This window comes from Scyliorhinus canicula, chromosome 22 (assembly GCF_902713615.1).
Source record: "Scyliorhinus canicula chromosome 22, sScyCan1.1, whole genome shotgun sequence".
NCBI lineage: Eukaryota > Metazoa > Chordata > Chondrichthyes > Carcharhiniformes > Scyliorhinidae > Scyliorhinus > Scyliorhinus canicula.
Window position 1 is genome coordinate 22,563,661 of NC_052167.1, and position 20,863 is coordinate 22,584,523.

The 20,863-nt window shown below is 46.7% G+C and overlaps 1 protein-coding gene across 3 annotated transcripts in view; it reads right to left on the reverse strand.

Moving 5' to 3' along the window:
* Positions 1-15,763: 15,763 nt before the first annotated feature.
* Positions 15,764-20,863, reverse strand: part of sec31b (SEC31 homolog B, COPII coat complex component) — a 109,383-nt gene continuing 104,283 nt past the window's right edge. For all 3 annotated transcript variants that reach the window (XM_038782697.1, XM_038782698.1, XM_038782696.1), the window contains 2 exons: positions 20,733-20,804; positions 15,764-17,322 (listed from right to left, as the gene is read on the reverse strand). In XM_038782697.1, coding sequence (XP_038638625.1) covers positions 17,143-17,322; positions 20,733-20,804 — 252 coding nt within the window. In that variant the 3' untranslated portion in view covers positions 15,764-17,142. The remainder of the gene's footprint in view (positions 17,323-20,732; positions 20,805-20,863) is intronic.

The window sequence follows — 20,863 nt, forward strand, 5'->3', positions numbered from 1 at the left end:
GGTAGGCTTATGCAGAAAGTAAGGAGGCATGGGATAGTGGGAAATTTGGCCAGTTGGATAACAAACTGGCTAACCGATAGAAGACAGAGAGTTGTGGTGGATGGCAAATATTCAGCCTGGAGCCCAGTTATCAGTGGCGTACCGCAGGGATCAGTTCTGGGTCCTCTGCTGTTTGTGATTTTCATTAACGACTTGGATGAGGGAGTTGAAGGGTGGGTCAGTAAATTTGCAGATGATACGAAGATTGGTGGAGTTGTGGATAGTGAGGAGGGCTGTTGTCGGCTTCAAAGAGACATAGATAGAATGCAGAGCTGGGCTGAGAAGTGGCAGATGGAGTTTAACCCTGACAAGTGTGAGGTTGTCCATTTTGGAAGGACAAATCTGAATGCGGAATACAGGGTTAATGGTAGGGTTCTTGGCAATGTGGAGGAGCAGAGAGATCTTGGGGTCTATGTTCATTGTTCTTTGAAAGTTGCCACTCAAGTGGATAGAGCTGTGAAGAAGGCCTATGGTGTGCTAGCGTTCATTAGCAGAGGGATTGAATTTAAGAGCCGTGAGGTGATGATGCAGCTGTACAAAACCTTGGTCAGGCCACATTTGGAGTACTGTGTGCAGTTCTGGTCACCTCATTTTAGGAAGGATGTGGAAGCTTTGGAAACGGTGCAGAGGAGATTTACCAGGATGTTGCCTGGAATGGAGAGTAGGTCATACGAGGAAAGATTGAGGGTGCTGGGCCTTTTCTCATTGGAACGGAGAAGGATGAGGGGCGACTTGATAGAGGTTTATAAGATGATCAGGGGAATAGATAGAGTAGATAGTCAGAGACTTTTTCCCCGGGTGGAACACACCATTACAAGGGGACATAAATTTAAGATAAATGGTGGAAGATATAGAGGGGATGTCAGAGGTAGGTTCTTTACCCAGAGAGTAGTGGGGGCATGGAATGCACTGCCTGTGGTAGTAGTTGAGTCGGAAAATTTATGGACCTTCAAACGGCTATTGGATAGGTACTTGGATTAGGGTAGAATAAGGGAGTGTAGGTTAACTTCTTAAGGGCAGCACGGTAGCATTGTGGATAGCACAATTGCTTCACAGCTCCAGGGTCCCAAGTTCGATTTCGACTTGGGTCGCTGTCTGTGTGGAGTCTGCACATCCTCCCCGTGTGTGCGTGGGTTTCCTCCGGGTACTCCGGTTTCCTCCCACAGTCCAAAGATGTGCAGGTTGGGTGGATTGGCCATGACAAATTGTCCAAAATTCTATGATTAACCTAGGACAAAAGTTCGGCGCAACATCGTGGGCCGAAGGGCCTGTTCTGTGCTGTATTTCTCTATCTATCAGGCTGTGATGCAGCCCGATAGGATGCTACACGATTGACATCTGGACAAAATATGCTCTCGCTGCAATGGTAGAGGGACCTTTATTTCGGAGACAAATGGAATTTATTAAACCCTTTCACAAAACCTTTCAAACTCCTTATCAATCGGATGATACTTGAGAGAATTTGGCCCAGGGTTTAAAGCAATTTTCAGTGATTCACAAATATTCCCCCCCGCCAGAGTGTGTTCAGGTCCTGGCTCAATAGTTGCTGCAGCGGGTCAGGAGAGGGGCAACAGAGAGAGAGAGCGAGAGAGAGAGTGAGTGTGTCACCCTGTCGGTGCAGCCTGAGAGAATACGCTGGATGGCACAGCACAGATAACTGAGGGAACAGGCTGGAGGGTATGATGGGACCATCAATTCACCCGACACGTGGTTAGAAGTGAACCGTGGTTTTAATCGTCTTACAACAGAGCCTGCCTGTGACGAGATGAACTCGAGATGAACTGGCAGCAGGCTCACAGCACTGATCTTTATACTTCCGGTTGGGGGAGGAGCCATGGGCGGAGCCAAGGGTGGAGCCCAGTACAAACTCCTCATCTCCCCCTATGGGCAGGGCCGCGCGATTACACACAATCCGGTACAGAGTACAGGCTCAATACATGTGGTACAATACAGTGTGAATTACTGAGGTTTATAATTCACCACATTCACCCCCTGTGAAAAAAAAATCAAGTCCGGCGGGGGTGATGGGTCTACAAAATTGAGTCTGTCCGGTGGCCGAGTCGTCCTTTGTGATTGGCGGAGCACCGGGGTTGCAGCCTCTTCTGGTGGCTGGACGATAACGGTTGGTTGGGGCACGATGGCGGACTCCGGGGGTGATTCTGTCCGAGCTTCGTACCCGCCTGGTTCGACTGGTGACGGGGAGCGCTGGAAGCTTGTGGGCGCGGATGCGCGGAACATGGGTAGCGAACCGGTAGGTGCGGGGGCGTGGGGCGCGGTGAGTTGGGTGGGGTGTAGTGTGAGGGGTACCTCGGCGGTGGTAGTGGTGGGTTTGATCCTGCAGGCGCCAGGTCCCGGAGGGATACAGTGTCCTGACGGCCGTCAGGGTACTCTGTGAAGGCGTATTGGGGGTTTGAGTGGAGTAGGAGCACTCTTTCTATGAGTGGGTCAGTTTTGTGTGCCCTGACATGCTTCCGGAGGAGTACTGGGCCCAGTGTCTTCAACCATGCTGGGAGCGAAGCCCCTGTGGTAGTGCCCCTGGAAAAAACAAAGCCACTCGTGAGGGGTCTGGTTGGTGGCCGTACATAGGAGGGACCTAATAGCATGGAGCGCGTTGGGGAGGTCCTCCTGCCAATGGGAGGTCGGGAGCTTCCTGGACCGGAGGGTCAGTAGGACGGTCTTCTAGACCGTCGCATTCTCCCTCTCCACCTGCCCGTTCCCCCTGGGGTTATAGCTGGTAGTCCTGCTCGAGGCGATGCCCTTGTCGAGCAAGTACTGACGCAGCTCATCGCTCATGAAGGACGAACCCCTGTCGCTGTGTAGCTGGGGAAACCAAACAGGGTGAAGATGATATGCAAGGCCCGAATGACTGTGTGTGAGGTCATATCAAGGCACGGGATAGCAAAGGGGAAGCGGGAGAACTCGTCGATGACATTCAGGAAGTACACATTCCGATTAGTCGAGGGGAGTGGCCCTTTGAAATCGATAGCGAGGCGTTCAAAGGGCCTAGAAGCCTTGACCAGGTGGACCCTGTCTGGTCTATAGAAGTGCGGTTTGCACTCCGCACAGATCGGGCAATCCCTGGTGATGGCTTTTACCTCCTCGGTGGAGAAAGGTAAATTCGGGCTTTGACGTAGTGGGCGAGCCGGGTGACCCCCGGGTGGCAGAGGTCAGTGTGGATAGCCTTCAGGCGATCGTCTTGCGCGCTGGCGCACATGCCGCGGGACAGGGCATCTGGGGGCTCGTTGAGCTTCCCCGGTCGATACATAATATCGAACTTGTAGGTGGAGAGTTCGATCCTCCACCGCAGGATTTTATCATTTCTAATTTTACCCCTTTGAGAGTTGTCAAACATGAAGGCAACCGATCTTTGGTCGGTGATGCGGGTGAACCTTCTACTTGCAAGGTAGTGCCTCCAGTGACGGAGGGCCTCCGCAATGGCTTGTGCTTCCTTTTCGACCGAGGAGTGTCGAAGTTCCGAAGCGGAGAGGTTTCGGGAGAAAAAGGCGACTGGTCTCCCTGCCTGATTCAGTGTGGCTGCGAGAGCTACCTCTGAGGCGGCGCTCTCCACCTCTCCATCGCCGCTTTGGCGATGTCCTCCTTGATACGAGTGAAGGCCTGACGAGCCTCATCCGATAGAGGGAAGAGTAGGGCCTTATATAGTGGGCGGGCTTTGTCCGCATATTGAGAGACCCACGGGGCATAATACGAGAAGAATCCCAGGCACCTTTTGAGGGCCCTGGGACAATGAGGGAGAGGGAGTTCTAAGAGGGGGCGCATATGGCCCGGTTCGGGGCCCAGGACTCCGTTTTCCACGTATAGCCGAGGGTGGCTAGTCTGGTCGTGCGGAAAACGCATTTCTCCATGTTGTAAGTGAGATTGAGCTTCAGGGCCGTCTGGAGAAATTGATGGAGGTTGGCATCGTGGTCCTGCTGGTCATAGCCGCAGATGGTGACATTATCCAAGTACAGAAACGTGGCCCGCAGCCCGTACTGGTCCACCATTCGGTCCATTGCTCGTTGGAACACCGAGTCCCCATTCGTGACGCCAAAGAGAACCTGGAGGAAATGGAAGAGGCGGCCATCGGCCTCGAACGCCGTGTGGATTGGGAGCTGGTGGTATGCAGACTTCAGATCCACCGTGGAAAAGAGCCGGTACTGGGCGATCTGATTCACCATGTCTGCAATCCTGGGGAGGGGGTAACGCATCGAGGAGCGTGAACCGATTAATGGTCTGACTATAGTCCACTACCATTCGGAATTTTTCCCCGGTCTTGACGACCACCACCTGAGCTCTCCAGGGGCTGTTACTGGCCTCTATGATCCCCTCACGTAGGAGCCTCCGGACTTCGGTTCTGATAAACACCCTGTCCTGCAGGCTGTATCGCCTGCTGCGAGTGGCTACGGGTTCACAGTCCGGAGTGAGATTGGCAAAGAGAGGAGGGTGGAAGATTCTTAGCGTCGCTAGACTGCAGATAGTGAGTGGGGGTTGGGGTCCGCCGAAGCTGAGTGTGAGACTTTTGAGATTACACTGGAAATCGAGTCCCAGTAAGAGTGGGGCGCAGAGTTCGGGCAGGACATATAGCTGAAAATTCGAGTAGCTAGCACCTTGGATCGTTAGAGTCGCGACGGTGCGCCCTTGGAGGTGAACAGAGTGGGAGCTCGAAGCGAGGGAGATAGTTTGCCGTGCAGGAAAAACAGGGAGCGAACAGCATCTTACCAGATCTGGGTGTACGAAGCTCTCGGTGCTCCCGGAGTCGAAGAGGCACGGTGTCCTGTACCTGTTGATTTTAACGGTCATCATCGAGTTGCGGAGGTGTTTTGGACGCGACTGGTCCAACGTGACCGCGCTGAGTTGCGGGTAGTCGGCGGCTCGATCAGCTGTGCTGGAGTGGTCCCGTGATGAATGCCCGCTGAGGTCGCAGTCTTCGATTTGAGTTTCTGAGTTTGGAGAGGATGGAGCCCAAGATGGTTGCCCCCGTGGATCGCACGTGGCGGGCGGCGAGGAAGATAGCGTGAGTCGCACGTGTTCGGCCACGTGGTGGGGGGTTGCCAAGATGGCGGCCCCCATGGGTCGCACGTGGCGGTTGGGGGTGGAGTCGGAGTACAGGCCTCAGCGTTACGGGGCCTGCGGGCCTGCGAGTTCAGGGAGCGAGTGCTCTGGGCTGCGAGAGAGTTTGGGGCAGGAGTTTTCTTCGCCAGGCATACCCGGGTATAGTGTCCTTTGCGACCGCAGCTGCTGCAGGTCGCGTTGCGGGCCGGGCAGTGCTGCCGCGGGTGCTGGTGCTGTCCACAAAAGTGGCACGCTGGTGCAGTATAGTGGCCGGGTGGTTGCGTGGCGCAGGCCTGGGGCAGTCGCTGGTCGGGGGCCCATGACGGGGTCGTGGGGTCCACAGGGAACGAGGTGAGGCTGTGGAACGAGACCTCCATAGTAGTGGCGAGTTCTACAGTGTCTTCTAAGTTTTGGGCTCCCTTCTCAAGCAACCGCTGGCGCACGTAGTTGGACCTGAGGCTGCAACGAATACATCTCGGACAGCGAGTTCCCTGTGTTCGGCAGCAGTTACAGCTTGATAATTACAGTCCCGGGATAAGGCTTTTAAATCGCGCAGGAATTCTTCTAGCGATTCTGTGGGGCGCTGGCGGCGAGTCGTAACAACGTGGCGTGCGTAGACCTCATTGACGGGCCTCACGTACATTCTGTTGAGCAGGGCCAGGGCCTCCGTATATGAGTTGGTACAATTAAGTTGAGTAGAGATATGATGGCTCACCCTTGCGTGCAGTAGGCTGAGTTTCTGCTCCTCCGTAGTTTCTGCAGTGCTTGCTTCAGCCAGGTAGGCCTTGACACATCTGAGCCAGTGTGAAAAGATTTATTTCGCCTCTGCATCCTGTGGGTCGAGTTCCAGTCGATCAGATTTGAGGGCTGATTCCATAGTCGTTTCTTACTGTTTCTTAAGACGATTAAATTGATGAGACCATCAATTCACGCGACACGTGGCTAGAAGTGAACAGTGGTTTTAATCGTCTTACAACAGAGCCTGCCTGTAACGAGATGAACTCGAGATGAACTGGCAGCAGGCTCACAGCACTGATCTTTATACTTCCGGTTGGGGGAGGAGCCATGGGCGGAGCCACGGGCGGAGCCAAGGGTGGAGCTCAGTACAAACTCCTCATCTCCCCCTATGGGTAGGGCCGCGCGATTACACACAATCCGGTACAGAATACAGGCTCAATACATGTGGTACAATACAGTGTGAATTACAGAGGTTTATAATTCACCACAGGGTACAGACAGAGAACTGAGGGAACAGGCTGGAGGTTTCAGACAGATACACTTTGGACATGTTGGGGTGGGACGAGTGCAGAGATTCCCACCCAGGGGCCAATACAGAGATGGGACACAATCTCCCAGTGTGGGTGGAGGTCACAATTTAAGAAGCTTTGTCTCTGAGAGAGTTAGGGTGTACACTATATCTATAGCATCATGTGCATATGTATATATATATATATATAGCACAATTTGTGTGTGCGCATATATCATCATGTGTATGCGTATATATATCTATAGCATTACTTGTGTGTGTAGATATCAACAGCATCACCTGTGTGTGTATATATATCTATAACATCACTTGTGTGTGTATATATCTATAACATCACTTGTGTGTGTGTATATCTATAACATCACTTGTGTGTGTGTATATATCTATAACATCACTTGTGTGTGTGTATATCTATAACATCACTTGTGTGTGTGTATATATCTATAACATCACTTCTATGTGTGTATATATCTATAACATCACTTGTGTGTGTGTATATATCTATAATATCACTTGTGTGTGTATATATCTATAACATCACTTCTATGTGTGTATATATCTATAACATCACTTGTGTGTGTGTATATATCTATAACACCACTTGTGTGTGTGTATATATCTATAACATCACTTGTGTGTGTATATCTGTAACATCACGTGTGTGTGTATATATCTATAAAATCACTTGTGTGTGTAAATATCTATAACATCACGTGTGTGTGTGTATATATCTATAACATCACTTGTATGTGTGTATATATCTATACCATCACTTGTGTGTGTAAATATCTATAACATCACTTATGTGTGTATATATCTATAACATCACGTGCGTGTGTATATATCTAAACCATCACTTGTGTGTGTAAATATCTATAACATCACTTGTGTGTGTATATATATAACATCACTTGCGTGTGTATATATCTATAACATCACTTGGGTGTGTATATATCTATAACATCACTTGTGTGTGTGTATATATAGCTATATCATCACTTTTGTGTGTGTGTATATCTATAACATCACTTGTATGTCTGTTTATATCTATAACATCATTTGTGTGTGTGTATATATCTATAACATCACTTGTGTGTGTGTGTGTATATATTTATAATATCACTTGTGTGTGTGTATATCTATAACATCACTTGTGTGTGTGTATATATAGCTATATCATCACTTTTGTGTGTGTGTATATCTATAACATCACTTGTATGTCTGTGTATGTCTATAACATCTCTTGTATGTCTGTTTATATCTATAACATCATTTGTGTGTGTGTATATATCTATAACATCACTTGTGTGTGTGTGTATATATCTATAACATCACTTGTGTGTGTGCATCTATCTATAACATCACTTGTGAGTGTAAATATCTATAACATCATGTGTGTGTGTGTATATATCTATAACATCACTTGTATGTGTGTATATATCTATACCATCACTTGTGTGTGTAAATATCTATAACATCACTTGTGTGTGTATATATCTATAACATCACTTGCATGTGTATATATCTATAACATTACTTGCATGTGTGTATATATCTATACCATCACTTGTGTGTGTAAATATCTATAACATCACTTGTGTGTGTATATATCTATAACATCACTTGCATGTGTATATATCTATAACATCACTTGTGTGTGTAAATATCTATAACATCAATTGTGTGTATATATCTATAACATCACTTGTATGTCTGTATATATCTATAACATCACTTGTATGTCTGTATATATCTATAACATCACTTGTGTGTGTGTATATATCTATAACATCACTTGTGTGTGTATATCTATAACATCACTTGCATGTGTATATATCTATAACATCACTTGTGTGTGTAAATATCTATAACATCAATTGTGTGTATATATCTATAACATCACTTGTATGTCTGTATATATCTATAACATCACTTGTATGTCTGTATATATCTATAACATCACTTGTGTGTATGTGTATATCTATAACATCACTTATGTGTGTGTATATATATCTGTAGCATCACATGTATGGGTGTATATAATAATAATCTTCATTATTGTCACAAGTAGGCCTATATTAACACTGCAATTAAGTTACTGTGAAAATCCCCTAGTCGCCACATTCCGGCGCTTGTTCAGGTACACAGAGGGAGAATTCAGAATGTCTAATTCACCTAACAGCACGTCTTTCGGGACTTGTGGGAGGAAACAGGAGCACCCGGAGGAAACCCACACAGACACGGGGAGAATGTATGATATATACACGGTGCATATATCTCCACATTGGTCTGAAATATCCAATTGCCCCATTTGATCCTCTGGAGTCTCTTGCTCCATCAGATCCACCAGATTAGGTGATGCAGAAATTTACCGCAATTATTCCCGTGCGTTAAATAAAACACTTGGCTTTCCACCCTTACCCCGAACCATTTCTGACACAATTTTGCAGATATTCGTTCTGAGGTAAAATGCCTTGATAGGGACCTATCCCTTGTTTATCGCAGTTTAAAGCAGTTTGGAAATTGGAGAGATATCAACACGAAACTAAGAACAAAGTGATATGAACAAAAAATAAATAAAAGAGGGTAGAAGTGTAAAGATTGTAGACAAATTGGCTGGAGCCTCTCTCTCAGAGCCCAGCCAGGTTACAAGCTCCCAATCTAATTGGCCATATTAGCATTTACCATGCAAATTCTATTCCCATTGTGGGATCCTTAATCTCCATGGAATACCTCAACATTGGCGCGATTTCGAGTTGCTTTACTGTATAATGCAAGTTTAATTAACTTTTGGGGGGATTTAAACATTGAACAAGCGGGCAAGACGTGTTCTTACGTTGCTTCATTGGACATGCAAATCCCTTTTTCACGCTACTTTAGATCTCCCTCTTAAAGTTTGGGAAAATGTGCGTGTTTCCTGAGGAGTTCCGTGCCCATGTCTTGCCCCGCGCATTACTCTTTCACACATCAAGGCTCCCTTTATTGAAGCGACAAAGACTCAAGACTTTAATCAGCCTCCAATCCGCAGCTGCTGAACAATGTCACCTCGGCTTTCTTTCAGGGAGCTGGCTTTGCTTGAAAGAGCTCAGGGGAAGCGGGGGTGGGGGGGGGGGGTCGGTGGGGGTGGGTGCGGAGAACATATTTGTGGAGTCTCACACTGTTCACTGAATAGAAGTTACTGCAAGTATTATGCCCGAACAAGTGGCTTTACCAACAAATGCTTGCAAACAACCTCAAAACACACACGATCACTAAACCTAACCGGCGGCGGTGGTGGTTGTGGGAGAGTAATCGAGGATTAAAGTTCCATTCACCTCTCTCAGGATACATTTTTTGCCCACATTTCCAGGCCAATTTTGGTTTTGGAGGTGAGTGGGTGAGTGTTGTGAGGAGAGGAGGTGTGTGTGTGTGTGTGTGTCTCCCCCCCCCCCCCCCCCCCCCCCCTCTCTCCCCTACCCCTTTCCCCACCTTTCGTTTTTGGTTGAAATATAAACTTTAATGTCAAGTTGCAGTTTTAAAAAATAACAATAATATTCTCCACTTTGTATGATTGGAGGCTCCCTAGAATCAGAGAGCCTGGGTTTAATCGTACAATCAATAACAATTGCAGAATAGGCCTTTGTATTTCTGGTGCCTGAGTTATACTGATATTTGGACCAGGGGGCTGCAATGAAATATCCGTTTCCACCCTTTCATGCATCAGTGTCTAGTCTTTGGTGCAGACACGCTCTGTATACAATTCCTACATTGGTGCTGTTAAAGTCCCTGCCCCATTACTCACTGTTATATGTAATGCTTTCAGAGTCTGTTAACTGTGTGTGTTTGTGTGTGCGTTTAACCCTCACACCCCTCTCCCAGGTGTAATCTCATTCACCCCGGAGGAGATATTTGGAATGGAGAGGCAAGCAGTGACCCAGGTAACCTCCCTGGACAAGGGAGACTGGGGCGACTGATCAGCAATTGATCAGTGTTTCAGGAACTCTCATAGGTTGGAGTGGCTGCAGCACCTTATCACCTCCAGCCCCAAGTCTGGCTGCAGCCCAGGTGAGCATCTGCTTTGATAGTAAAGATGGCTTACAGTGAATTGAGTTGGGTAACAGTTTCGATTCAGGTGTTGTGATCACAGCTGGAAAGTCAACCCAAGTTAGCTGGAAGCAGCAGTGTCTTTGCACAGAGATGGCTTTTTAAATTCCTTCATGGGATGTGGGCGTTGCTGGCTAGGCCAGCATTTATTGCCCATCTCTAATTACCCCTTGAGAAAGTGGTGGTGAGCTGCCTTCCTGACCCGCTGCAGTCCATGTGGTGTCAGTATATTTCTGAGTCAGGATGGTGAGCGGTGTGGAGGGGAACTTGCAGGTGGTGGCGTTCCCAGGTATCTGCTGCCCTCTTACTTCTAGACGGTAATGGTTGTGGGTTTGGAAGCAGCTATCGAAGGAACCTTGGCGAGTTCCTTCAGTGCATCTTGTAGATGGTCCACACCGCTGTTACTGTGCATCGGTGGTGGAGGGAGTGAATGTTTATGGAAGGGGTGCCAATCAAGCGGGGCTGCTTTGTCCTGGATAGTGTTGAGTTTCTTGAATGTTGTTGGAGCTGCACTCATCCAGGCAAATGGAGAGTATTCCATCACACTCCTGACTTGTGCCTTATAGATGGTGGACAGGTTTTGGGGAGTCAGGAGGTGAGTTACTCGCTGCAGGATTCCCAGCCTCCGACCTGCTCTTGCAACCATAGTATTTATATGACTAGCATTTATTTATAGTATTTATATGACTAGCACAATTAAGTTTCTGTTCAATATCAAGGGGCGATGGTTATTTCCTACCTTATAGAACATAGAACAGTACAGCACAGAACAGGCCCTTCGGCCCTCGATGTTGTGCCGAGCCATGATCACCCTACTCAAACCCACGTATCCACCCTATACCCGTAACCCAACAACCCCCCCCCCCCCCCTCCTTAACCTTACTTTTTAGGACACCGGGCAATTTAGCATGGCCAATCCACCTAACCCGCACATCTTTGGATGTGGGAGGAAACCGGAGCACCGGGAGGAAACCCACGCACACACGGGGAGGACGTGCAGACTCCGCACAGACAGTGACCCAGCCGGGAATCGAACCTGGGACCCTGGAGCTGTGAAGCATTTATGCTAACCACCATGCTACCGTGCTGCCCTTGGACCTTGTTGGAGATGGTCATTGCCTGGCACTTATGTGATGGGAATGTAACTTGCCACTTGTCAACCCAAGTCTGGATATTGTCCAAGTTTTGTTACATTTGAACATGAACTGCTTCAGTGTCTGAGGAATCATAAATGGTCCTTAACATTGTGCAGTCATCTGCGAACATTCCCACTTCTGACCTTATGATGGAAGGAAGGTAATTGTTGAAGCAGCTGAAGATGGTTGGGGCCTAAGACACTAACCCGAGGAACTCCTGCAGTGATGTCCTGGAGCTGAGATGATTGACCGCCAACAGCCACAATCATCTTCCCTTGTGCCAGGTCTGACTGCAACCAGTGGAGTGTTTCCCCCAATTCCCATTGACTCCAGTTTAGCTAGGGTTCCTTGATGCCAAATGCTGCCTTGCTGGCAAATGCAGTCACTCTCACCTCACCTCTGGCATTCAGCTCTTGTCCATATTTGAACCAAGGTTGTAATGAGGTCAGGAGCTGAGTGACCCTGGCGGAACCCAAACTGAGCATCCGTGAGCAGGTTATTGCTGAGTAAGTGCTGCTTGATAGTACATTTGACCACCCCTTCCATCACTTCACTGATGATTGAGAGTAGACTGTTGGGACAGTAATTGGCTGGGTTGCATTTGTCCTGCTTTTTGAGTCCAGGACATACTGGGCAATCTTCCACATTGCCGGGTAGATATCAGTGTTGTAGCTGTACTGGAACAGCTTGGCTAGGGAGGTGTGGCAAATTCTGGAGCACAAGTCTTCAAGACTATTGCCGGAATATTTGCAGGGCCCCGTAGCCTTTGCACCATCCAGTGCCTTCTGCCATTTCTTGATATCACATGGAGTGAATCGTACTGGCTGAAGATTGACATCTGTGATGCTGGGAACCTCCGGAAGAAACAGAGATGGATCATCCACTCGGCCCTTCAGGCTGAAAACTGTACCAAAGGCTTCAGCCCTATCTTTTGCGCAGATGTGCTGGGCTCCCGTCATCATTGAGGATGGGGATATTTGTCGAGCCTCCTCCTCCAGTGAGTTACTCAATTGTCCACCACCATTCACGGCTGAATATAGTAGGACTACAGAGCTTTGATCTGATCCGTTTGTTGCGAGATATTTTAGGTCTATCACTTGCTGCATTTACCTTTTTGGCAGGTAGTCCCATATTGCATCTTCATGAGGTTGACACCTTATTTTTTTAGGCATGCTTGGTGCTGTTCCTGGCATGCACTCTTTATTGAACTCTTCCGAGCTGATTTGAGATATGGGAATTCAGGGCTAACCCAGTACGTTGACATGAAGGGCAGTGTTGAGTTTTATCCTGTGTGTGACCTACTCGAGAGGAACTGGGATATGCCAAAGTGGAGGAAATATTATCCTGCATCCAATTCATGTTGCACCCGACCTCCCAAAAAACATCAATGGTTGATTGCACCCACATGCCACTTTGAAAACTACCATTTAAATGTCGGAGGACCTAACCCAAAGTCTGACAATGATTTGCATAGGCAAAAATGCTGTAAAAACCCAAATTACAGAAATATGGATCCACTCAATTAGAAAGACTTTTTTTCCCCCAGCTAATTTCAGCGGGAAAAGTAGACAAATTGGACAACTCTGTTCTTGACCTGCACTTTTTCAGTAAATTAGCGAGACTAGGGAAATCGATCCATGCATATTTACAAAATGCCAGCAACATAATTCACCCACCTCCTCAGGAGCAGCCTCAGACAATCTTTCCTGAACAGAGTTTTGTGTCATAGAAGTTACAGTGCAGGAGGCCATTCGGCCCATCAATTCTGCACCTTCCCCTGGAAAGAGCGCCCTACCTAAGCCCACACCTCCACCCTATTCCCGTAACCCCACCTACCCTTTTGGACACTAAGGGGCAATTTAGTGTGGCCAATCCACCTAATCTACACATCTTCGGACTGTGGGAGGAAACCGGAGCACAAGGAGCAAACTACACACACACACTGTCAAGTACCTTTGAACTGTTCGGTTGGCACGCCTGCTGTAGCAAGTCTCATCGGAAACGGTTTCCACACACTCTCTGAAGCGCAAGACAGTTTTGAGGTGGCTTGATCGCCCGCCAGCCACTGAACACTTATTTAAGTGTGAGCTGCATTGTGTGTTCAAGCTTATTGAAACATGTTTGCCAGTGGGGAAGATCTTGTCTTATAAAAGCCAACTCGGATTCAGACAGTGTGTTTAATGATTTATTAGCATTCTACAAGGTCTTCAAATAATCGTCTAGTTTTAGATGATTAGGAGATGGCGCATTATTGGTACATGTCAAAATGGGACTGTTGTTTTGACCACAATCAATTTGCACTCCCATCTTCAACTAAATTGGGGGAATAAAGTGCAGATTTGTGTATATTCTTTATTTTGTCTCAGCTTTCTGTGGGTTCAATTAAAGAATTTGATTAATGATTGAATCATAAACCTTTAAGTGAAAGTCTGCAATTAGGACAAGTTATTATTTCTGTCAAGGTACTTTGAGAAAGAGATCGCCTGAGTATTATAGATCAATTGTAAATTATAAATTGCACTGTTGATATGTTGCTTCTGTAATTGTAAATAAATGTAATTAGTTGCTTTAGCCTGTAACAATCTGTTTTTAATTGAGTGAGTCGGGCTGTAATGGGACCAAACATTAACTCCAGTACATCATTTATATTTACACCAAATTTGCAATTTAAAAATTGGTATTATATCCTTTAACCCCCTTTCCTTGGTTGGCATTTTAAATTCAGTTTGGTACCTGTCGTGTTATTAACCCTGGGGTAACATGGACTGCAATTGGATGCAGTTTGTCTGTAAAGCAGACACCAAACTTAGACGTTGGTTCAATAAGATTTATTGAACTTTTGGAACAAGGCACACAGCTTGCTGTGGGTTGTCACTCTCCTACTCCAAGTATACTAACTCTAACTAGACCAGTCTAGCCCTGAGCCACGTGTAGAAGGTGCTAATACATACACCTTGACTGTCACTACAGTTGTCACCAGTGGAAAGAGGTGGAGTGCTGATATCTCACGTTTTATAGTGGGAAGCCCCCCCTCTATGTTCTGTCTAGTGATTGGTTGTGTACTGTCCTGTGTGTTGATTGGCTAACCTGGGTGTCTATCCCTGCCTATCTTTACCTCATGATGTGTGAGGCATATTATGACAGTACCCACACTTTAATTCCATAATTTTTTAGATTAATCTCCCACCTAGTATTTCATCAGACATAATCCATGGACACTTATCTATTGTATATCCCCATCTCCCATTTTTTTTATCTCCTCAAAAAAATGTTAGGTTTGTCATTTCGTACATTAAAGGTACTTTATAACTCTTAAGTTGTTGAGATTGAAATTTTCCTTTTAAAATGTGTTTCGTTTCTGATATCTGGATGATTTAGAATTTCATCCTGAAGAAACTCTATACGTCAACATTGACTCTTGCCAATTTTTATAAATCGAAAGCATCTTATCTGGCTGCATCACAATCTGGTATGGCAACTGCTTGGCTCAATACCATAAGAAACAACAGTCATAAGCTGGTTTCGTCCCACAGTCCAAAGATGTGTAGGTTGGGTTGCAGGGATAGGGTGGGGCAGTGGACCTAGTGCAGGGTGCTTTTTTGGACGGTCAGTACAGAGTGGGCCAAATGGCCTCCATCTGCACTCGGGGTTCTATGATGTGCAGTTCGTTCTTTTGCTTTGAGGCCGCACTGAAGGGAGTGTTTGATTAAAACAGTGATTGTCCTTCATCCAATAAAAATGAATGACCTGGGGGATAGTATTATAGAGGCCCTGCAGTGCAGGAGGCTATTTGGCCCATCAAGTCTGCACTGTCCCTATCTCCTAATCTCTTGAACACTAAGGGCAATTTAGCACGGCCAATGCACCTAACCTGCACATCTTTGGACTGTGGGAGGAAACTAGAGCACCCGGTGGAACCCCACGCAGACACGGGGAGAACGTGCAGACTCCACAGTCACCCAAGGTGGGTATCTAACCCAGGTCCCTGGCGCTGTGAGGCAGCAGTGCTAACCACTGTGCCACCATGCTGCATATGTTGATACCCAGATGTATAGAGAGTATCACCCGAATGGTGGGATTCTAACCTGGGTCCCCAGAGAATAACCTGGATCTCTGAAGGGTCCAGCAACAACACCACTTTATCACCACCACCCCCAAAAATCCTTATATTTCTAAAATTGAGACAAGGTTTCAATTGAAAAACTTTATTTTTTTTCATATACACAATATTGAATGAAAAAATATGTTATTGTGGCAATAAGTTCATAAATATCTGTGTGGACAAGGCAGCATTTATGCATTTGAGTGCCTCTGAGACACAGTAACTGGGTTCTTTGCAATCATAAAAAGCTGCTTACACTGATATCACCGAAATAACTAGAACATTTCCACAGGACAAACTGTGTCCGACTGGTGGCTATTTTATCGATAGTAGAATCCACTGGGATCTATTGGGACAACAATGAGCAACAGACAGAGAGACCAAATATCTCACTGGGGTAAGTTGCGAATCATGAGTGCAAAGAATAAGACCGTTAAGTGTCCTGGCGTCTGCAAAGATTTCCAACGCAGTGTGCGTTTTATAAAAATAAGCTCAGCTCGCATTGTTGTGCCAACTTTAGTTCTATAATTCAAGCTGGCAGCCAGATACCACAACGGTCAGTCAACAAGCTCATCTCCTGTAATCAGACCATCAGAATCGCCACCATGGTGATGGTGAGGCTGAATTATCTGGATGTGTACAGTGTGGCATTTGATAGGTTTCAACGTCTCCCCCAAACCCACGGTTTAGAAGACATTTGAATGCGAAAGGGGCAAGGCTTTCCTCTGTTCAGATAAAGAAAATTCATTCGCTCAAACTTTTCCAGGCCACACAAAAAGGAGAATAAAGCTGTCCCCCAAAATGTAGCAACTCCGAGCTGAAATGTTTGGTTGTCGCCTTGCGTGCCCACACGTTGCACCCTCCGATGAGTGGGGGCACAGAATCGGGAAGGATTCCTGTTTTCCCATCTCCTCCCATCTGGCTGATTCACAAATTTCAAATGAAGCTAATTTACTTGATTGCACCTCTGTCCATGGCAGTGTGCTACTAACAGCATTGAAGTAACTCCTTCCTGCCCATACTCTAGCTATCTGTGGGACATCAGTGACTGCAGGGTGAGAAAATGGCGTCCCTCAACACAGGTGGCTTATGACTGCCCAATTGACCTTTAGTAAACAAGCAGTTGACGCATATCACAAGGCAACTACAATCCAGAAGCTCGGAGTCTGGAGCCTGCCAACGGGCGTTTATTGGAGAACTTTCTGAAGAGAACTGTAACGTTAGAAATGAACCAGATTCAACCTGGTTCAAGCTTATTTAAAAGCCAAGAACCCAAGATGGTGGCATTTCAACAGATACAAAAGCTGAACTTTCAAAAGAGAGGCTTCACTAAATATCGCAAACGTCAACACTTTCTTTATATTCAACGAATCAAAACACTGAAGGAAAAAGAAAAGCAAACAATTCAATCATCCCAAGTTGTCCTCGTCCTCAAGTCAGTGTGAAACCCGGCAGCGGCAGCTTCCTCAGATGTTGAGCTTGTTCGCAATGGTCACCACCACTTTCAGGACTGGCATGAAGGCAGAGATCTCGCTGAAATTGCTGCTGCTCACGACGTGTGTATGAACAGCCAGCGCCTGCTGGTAATTGCATTCCTCTATGTTCCGCACAATCTCGTGCAGTCCGCTCAGAATGTGAGGGGAAAGCTGGGCAACAGAAAATACAATTGCTGTCAATGGTTCCGAACAGCAGTACTTGCAAAGTGTTAACCTCCTTAACCAACCCCCCCCCACCCCCGCCCAAATGAGCACATGCCGACAGACGAATACCGTCAAACCACCCTGCAGAACGTACCGTTCATATAACGGCACTAAAGGGAAGGATCGGACCAGCTCCAGGTTCCCATCCCAATTATGGGGACCTTTCATTAGAACCACCAAGATGCAAACAACTATTAGTTCATCTGATGTGTCAGGTATGATTTTGGAGCGATCACAGATGGCGGCTGCTTTTAATCCTCTAACAATGTAGCCTTTCATTCAGCATTATCGCCTTGGCTCTTGTGGCCACTCAAGTTTCCTTACACAAATTTATCTGGTAAAGTGCACTGAACTTGTCACTAAACTTAATCTCAGCTTTAATTATTCCAGCCCAGAGAGGTTTGAGATGATCATTGTTGGCTCGGCCCTGTTATGTTTAAGGCCATCTCTCAGGAACAAAAACACGTACAAACGGTGCAAAGAGTGGATTAAAAAAAAAAATGCAAAAGCCAAAACTCACTCACGGTCTCTTGGCAGTCTCTGATCTGTCCCAGATTAGCTGGGCTCAGCAAAGAGCAAGGGTAGGCGAACCACAACAGCCCTTGGGGCAGAAATAGGACAAGATGTTTTTTGTTCATGGGATGTGGGCATCACTGGCTAAGCCAGCATTTATTGCCCATCCTTAGTTGCCCTTGGGAAGGTGGTGGTGAGCCTCCATCTTGAACCGCTGCAGTCCATGCGGTGTAGGTGCACCCACTGTGCTGTTAGGGAAGGGAGTTCCAGGCTGTTTCCCCAGCGACAGTGAAGGAGCTGCAATGTAATCACCAGTCAGGATGGTGTATGGCTTGCAGGCCAACAAGCAGATGGCGGTATTCCCATTCATCTGTTGCCCTGGTCCTTCTAGGTGGTCGGGATCAAGAGTTTAGAAGGTTCTGTGGAAGGAGCTTTAACAAGCTGCTGTACCTCACCTTGCGCGGGCTGCTGCCACTCTGTGCCTGTGGAGGACGGAGCCAGGAGTTAAGCTGGTGGATTGTCTATTCAGTGGACCCCTTTGTTCTAGATGGTGTCGAGCATCAATGATCTTGGAGAGGCACTTGTCCAGGCAAGTGTGGAGTATTCCATCACACTCCTGATTTGTGCCTTGTAGACAATGGACAGGCTTGGAGATGTCAGGAGGTGAGTTACTTGCTGCAGACTCTGACTTGCAATTGTGGACTGTATTTATATCCAGTTAAATATCTGGTCAGTGGGAACCCCTCAGCAATGGTAATGCTATTGAACGTCAAGGGGGAAACGATTAGATTCTCTTTTGTTGGAGATTGCCATTGTCTGACACAAATGTTACTTGCCACTTATCAGTCCAAGCCTGAATGTTGCTCCATCCGGACACAACAACAACTTAAGAATTATAAACCACCTTCAGCATCCTGAAAAGTTGCAAATGATGCTGAATACAATAGGGCGGCAAGGTGGCGCAAGGTTAGCACTGCTGCCTCATGGCGCCGAGGACTTAGGTTCGATCCCAGCCCTGGGTCACTGTCTCCGTGAACTTTGCACATTCTCCCCGTGTCTACATGGGTCTCACCCCCACAACCCAGAGATGCGCACAGTAGGTGGATGAGCCACGCTAAAAATTGTTCCTTAATTGGAAAAAAAGGAGAATTGAGCACTTTAAATTTATTTTAAAAAAAGATACTGAACACAGTGCATTCATCAGCAAAAATCCCCATTTCGGAGGGCAAGTCCCTGATGAAGTAGCGGAGAATGGTTTCCATTATTTTCTAGTCCAGATTTCTCCTGCATGGCTTTGCATCACACGGCCTCGTGGTCAGTCTGCTATTCCCCGACGGGAGAATAAATAATAAGCGCGAGGGCAGGGACATTCGCGCTTGGAAATAGGGCATTTCCCAGTCTTTTCCACTCGATTTGGAGAGAAAGATTAAAGCAGATTCAGAGGAAGACTTTCTGCACTGTTGCAACATTAACTGGGCCGCTCTCACAATCGCACAGCTGCTACCCTTTGGGGGCAGTGAGATTGGGATCATGGCTGCTGCTATGGACAGAGAATCAGTCCCAAACTAGGTCCCAAAAGACAATGACGTAAGCTCACTGACAAAAGTAAAATATTGCAGATGCTGAGAATCGGATGGAAGTTAAGTGGAGACACAGGCAGAATCTTTGAAGAAAGTTCAATACATCAGAACTTCCTCAGAACTTCCTCAGAACTTCCTCAGAACTTCCTCAGAACTTCCTCAGAACTTCCTCAGAACTTCCTCAGAACTTCCTCAGAACTTCCTCAGAACTTCCTCAGAACTTCCTCAGAACTGAAGGGTCGCGCGGTAACATTAACCTTATTCATTTCTCCACAGACGCTGCCTGGCCTGCTCATCACCCCCACCATCGCGCTGCAGCCCATACAATCGCTGGCATCGAGCTGATCCAAATTCAAAATTACAAATCCCATGCACAACATCAGCATGGTATAAATATTATAGTGGGGAACGGCGGGAACAATTCAAATTGTTCTCTTGGGTTTCTGACATCTCACTGGTCTTTATCTGCGCCCCTTGTTATGACGATAATTAATTTTTAAATTACCCCAGAATCACCACCTGCGGCAAAGGAAACTCTCAGGATTAACTAGAAATGAGCAAATGCGTATCCTGAACATCTTTATTTCAGTCTACCTCGTACAGACAGGTAAACAATAATATAATAATGATGATCGCTTATTGTCACGAGTAGGCTTCAATGAAGTTACTGTGAAAGGCCCCTAGTTGCCACATTCCGGCGCCTGTTTGGGGAGGCTGGTACGGGAATTGAACCCGCGTTGCTGGCCTTGTTCTGCATTACAAGCCAACTGTTTAGTCCACTGTGCTAAACCAGGCCCTAAACTTAACTAAGGTAACAATACATATCTTTTGTTGCCTCACTGTAGTGTGTTTGGTAGCACTACTGTATATAACATGCGTTACTCAATCCAGTTTCAGCAGAGGCTTTCTGCACCTTGATGAAGAAGGTTCGAAGTTGTCCAGAGGTATTGAAAGGTTTGAGTAACAGAATTTAACAACTGCGTGAGTTCTTACTTTAAGATCAATACCAGGGGAAAGGTTACGATGTTTATATACAGTAGCTATGTCTGACCACACTGGTAGCCCTGAGCTAGATCTATGCTCCTGCTCTCATCACAGTCTAATCACCAAGGGAGGCAGAGAGCCGCTTGCGTCGGCTTTTATACCCGCCAGTGCTGCCCCCTAGTGATCTTTCAATTTCCCATTAACCCCTTAGGTACATACCCATGTAAAGATCACTACACACGCCACACCATAACCTCTGCTTAAAGCGTTCCCGCTTACCGTCTGCTCCCGCAGTTTGTCGTACAGGTAATCCAGTCGCTTTGTGGCGTCATCCAGCTTCCTCTTCGTTTGCTGTGGAATGATTCAGAATTCATCCAGTGAGTGTGATTCAGGGTGGAAACAGGGGCAGC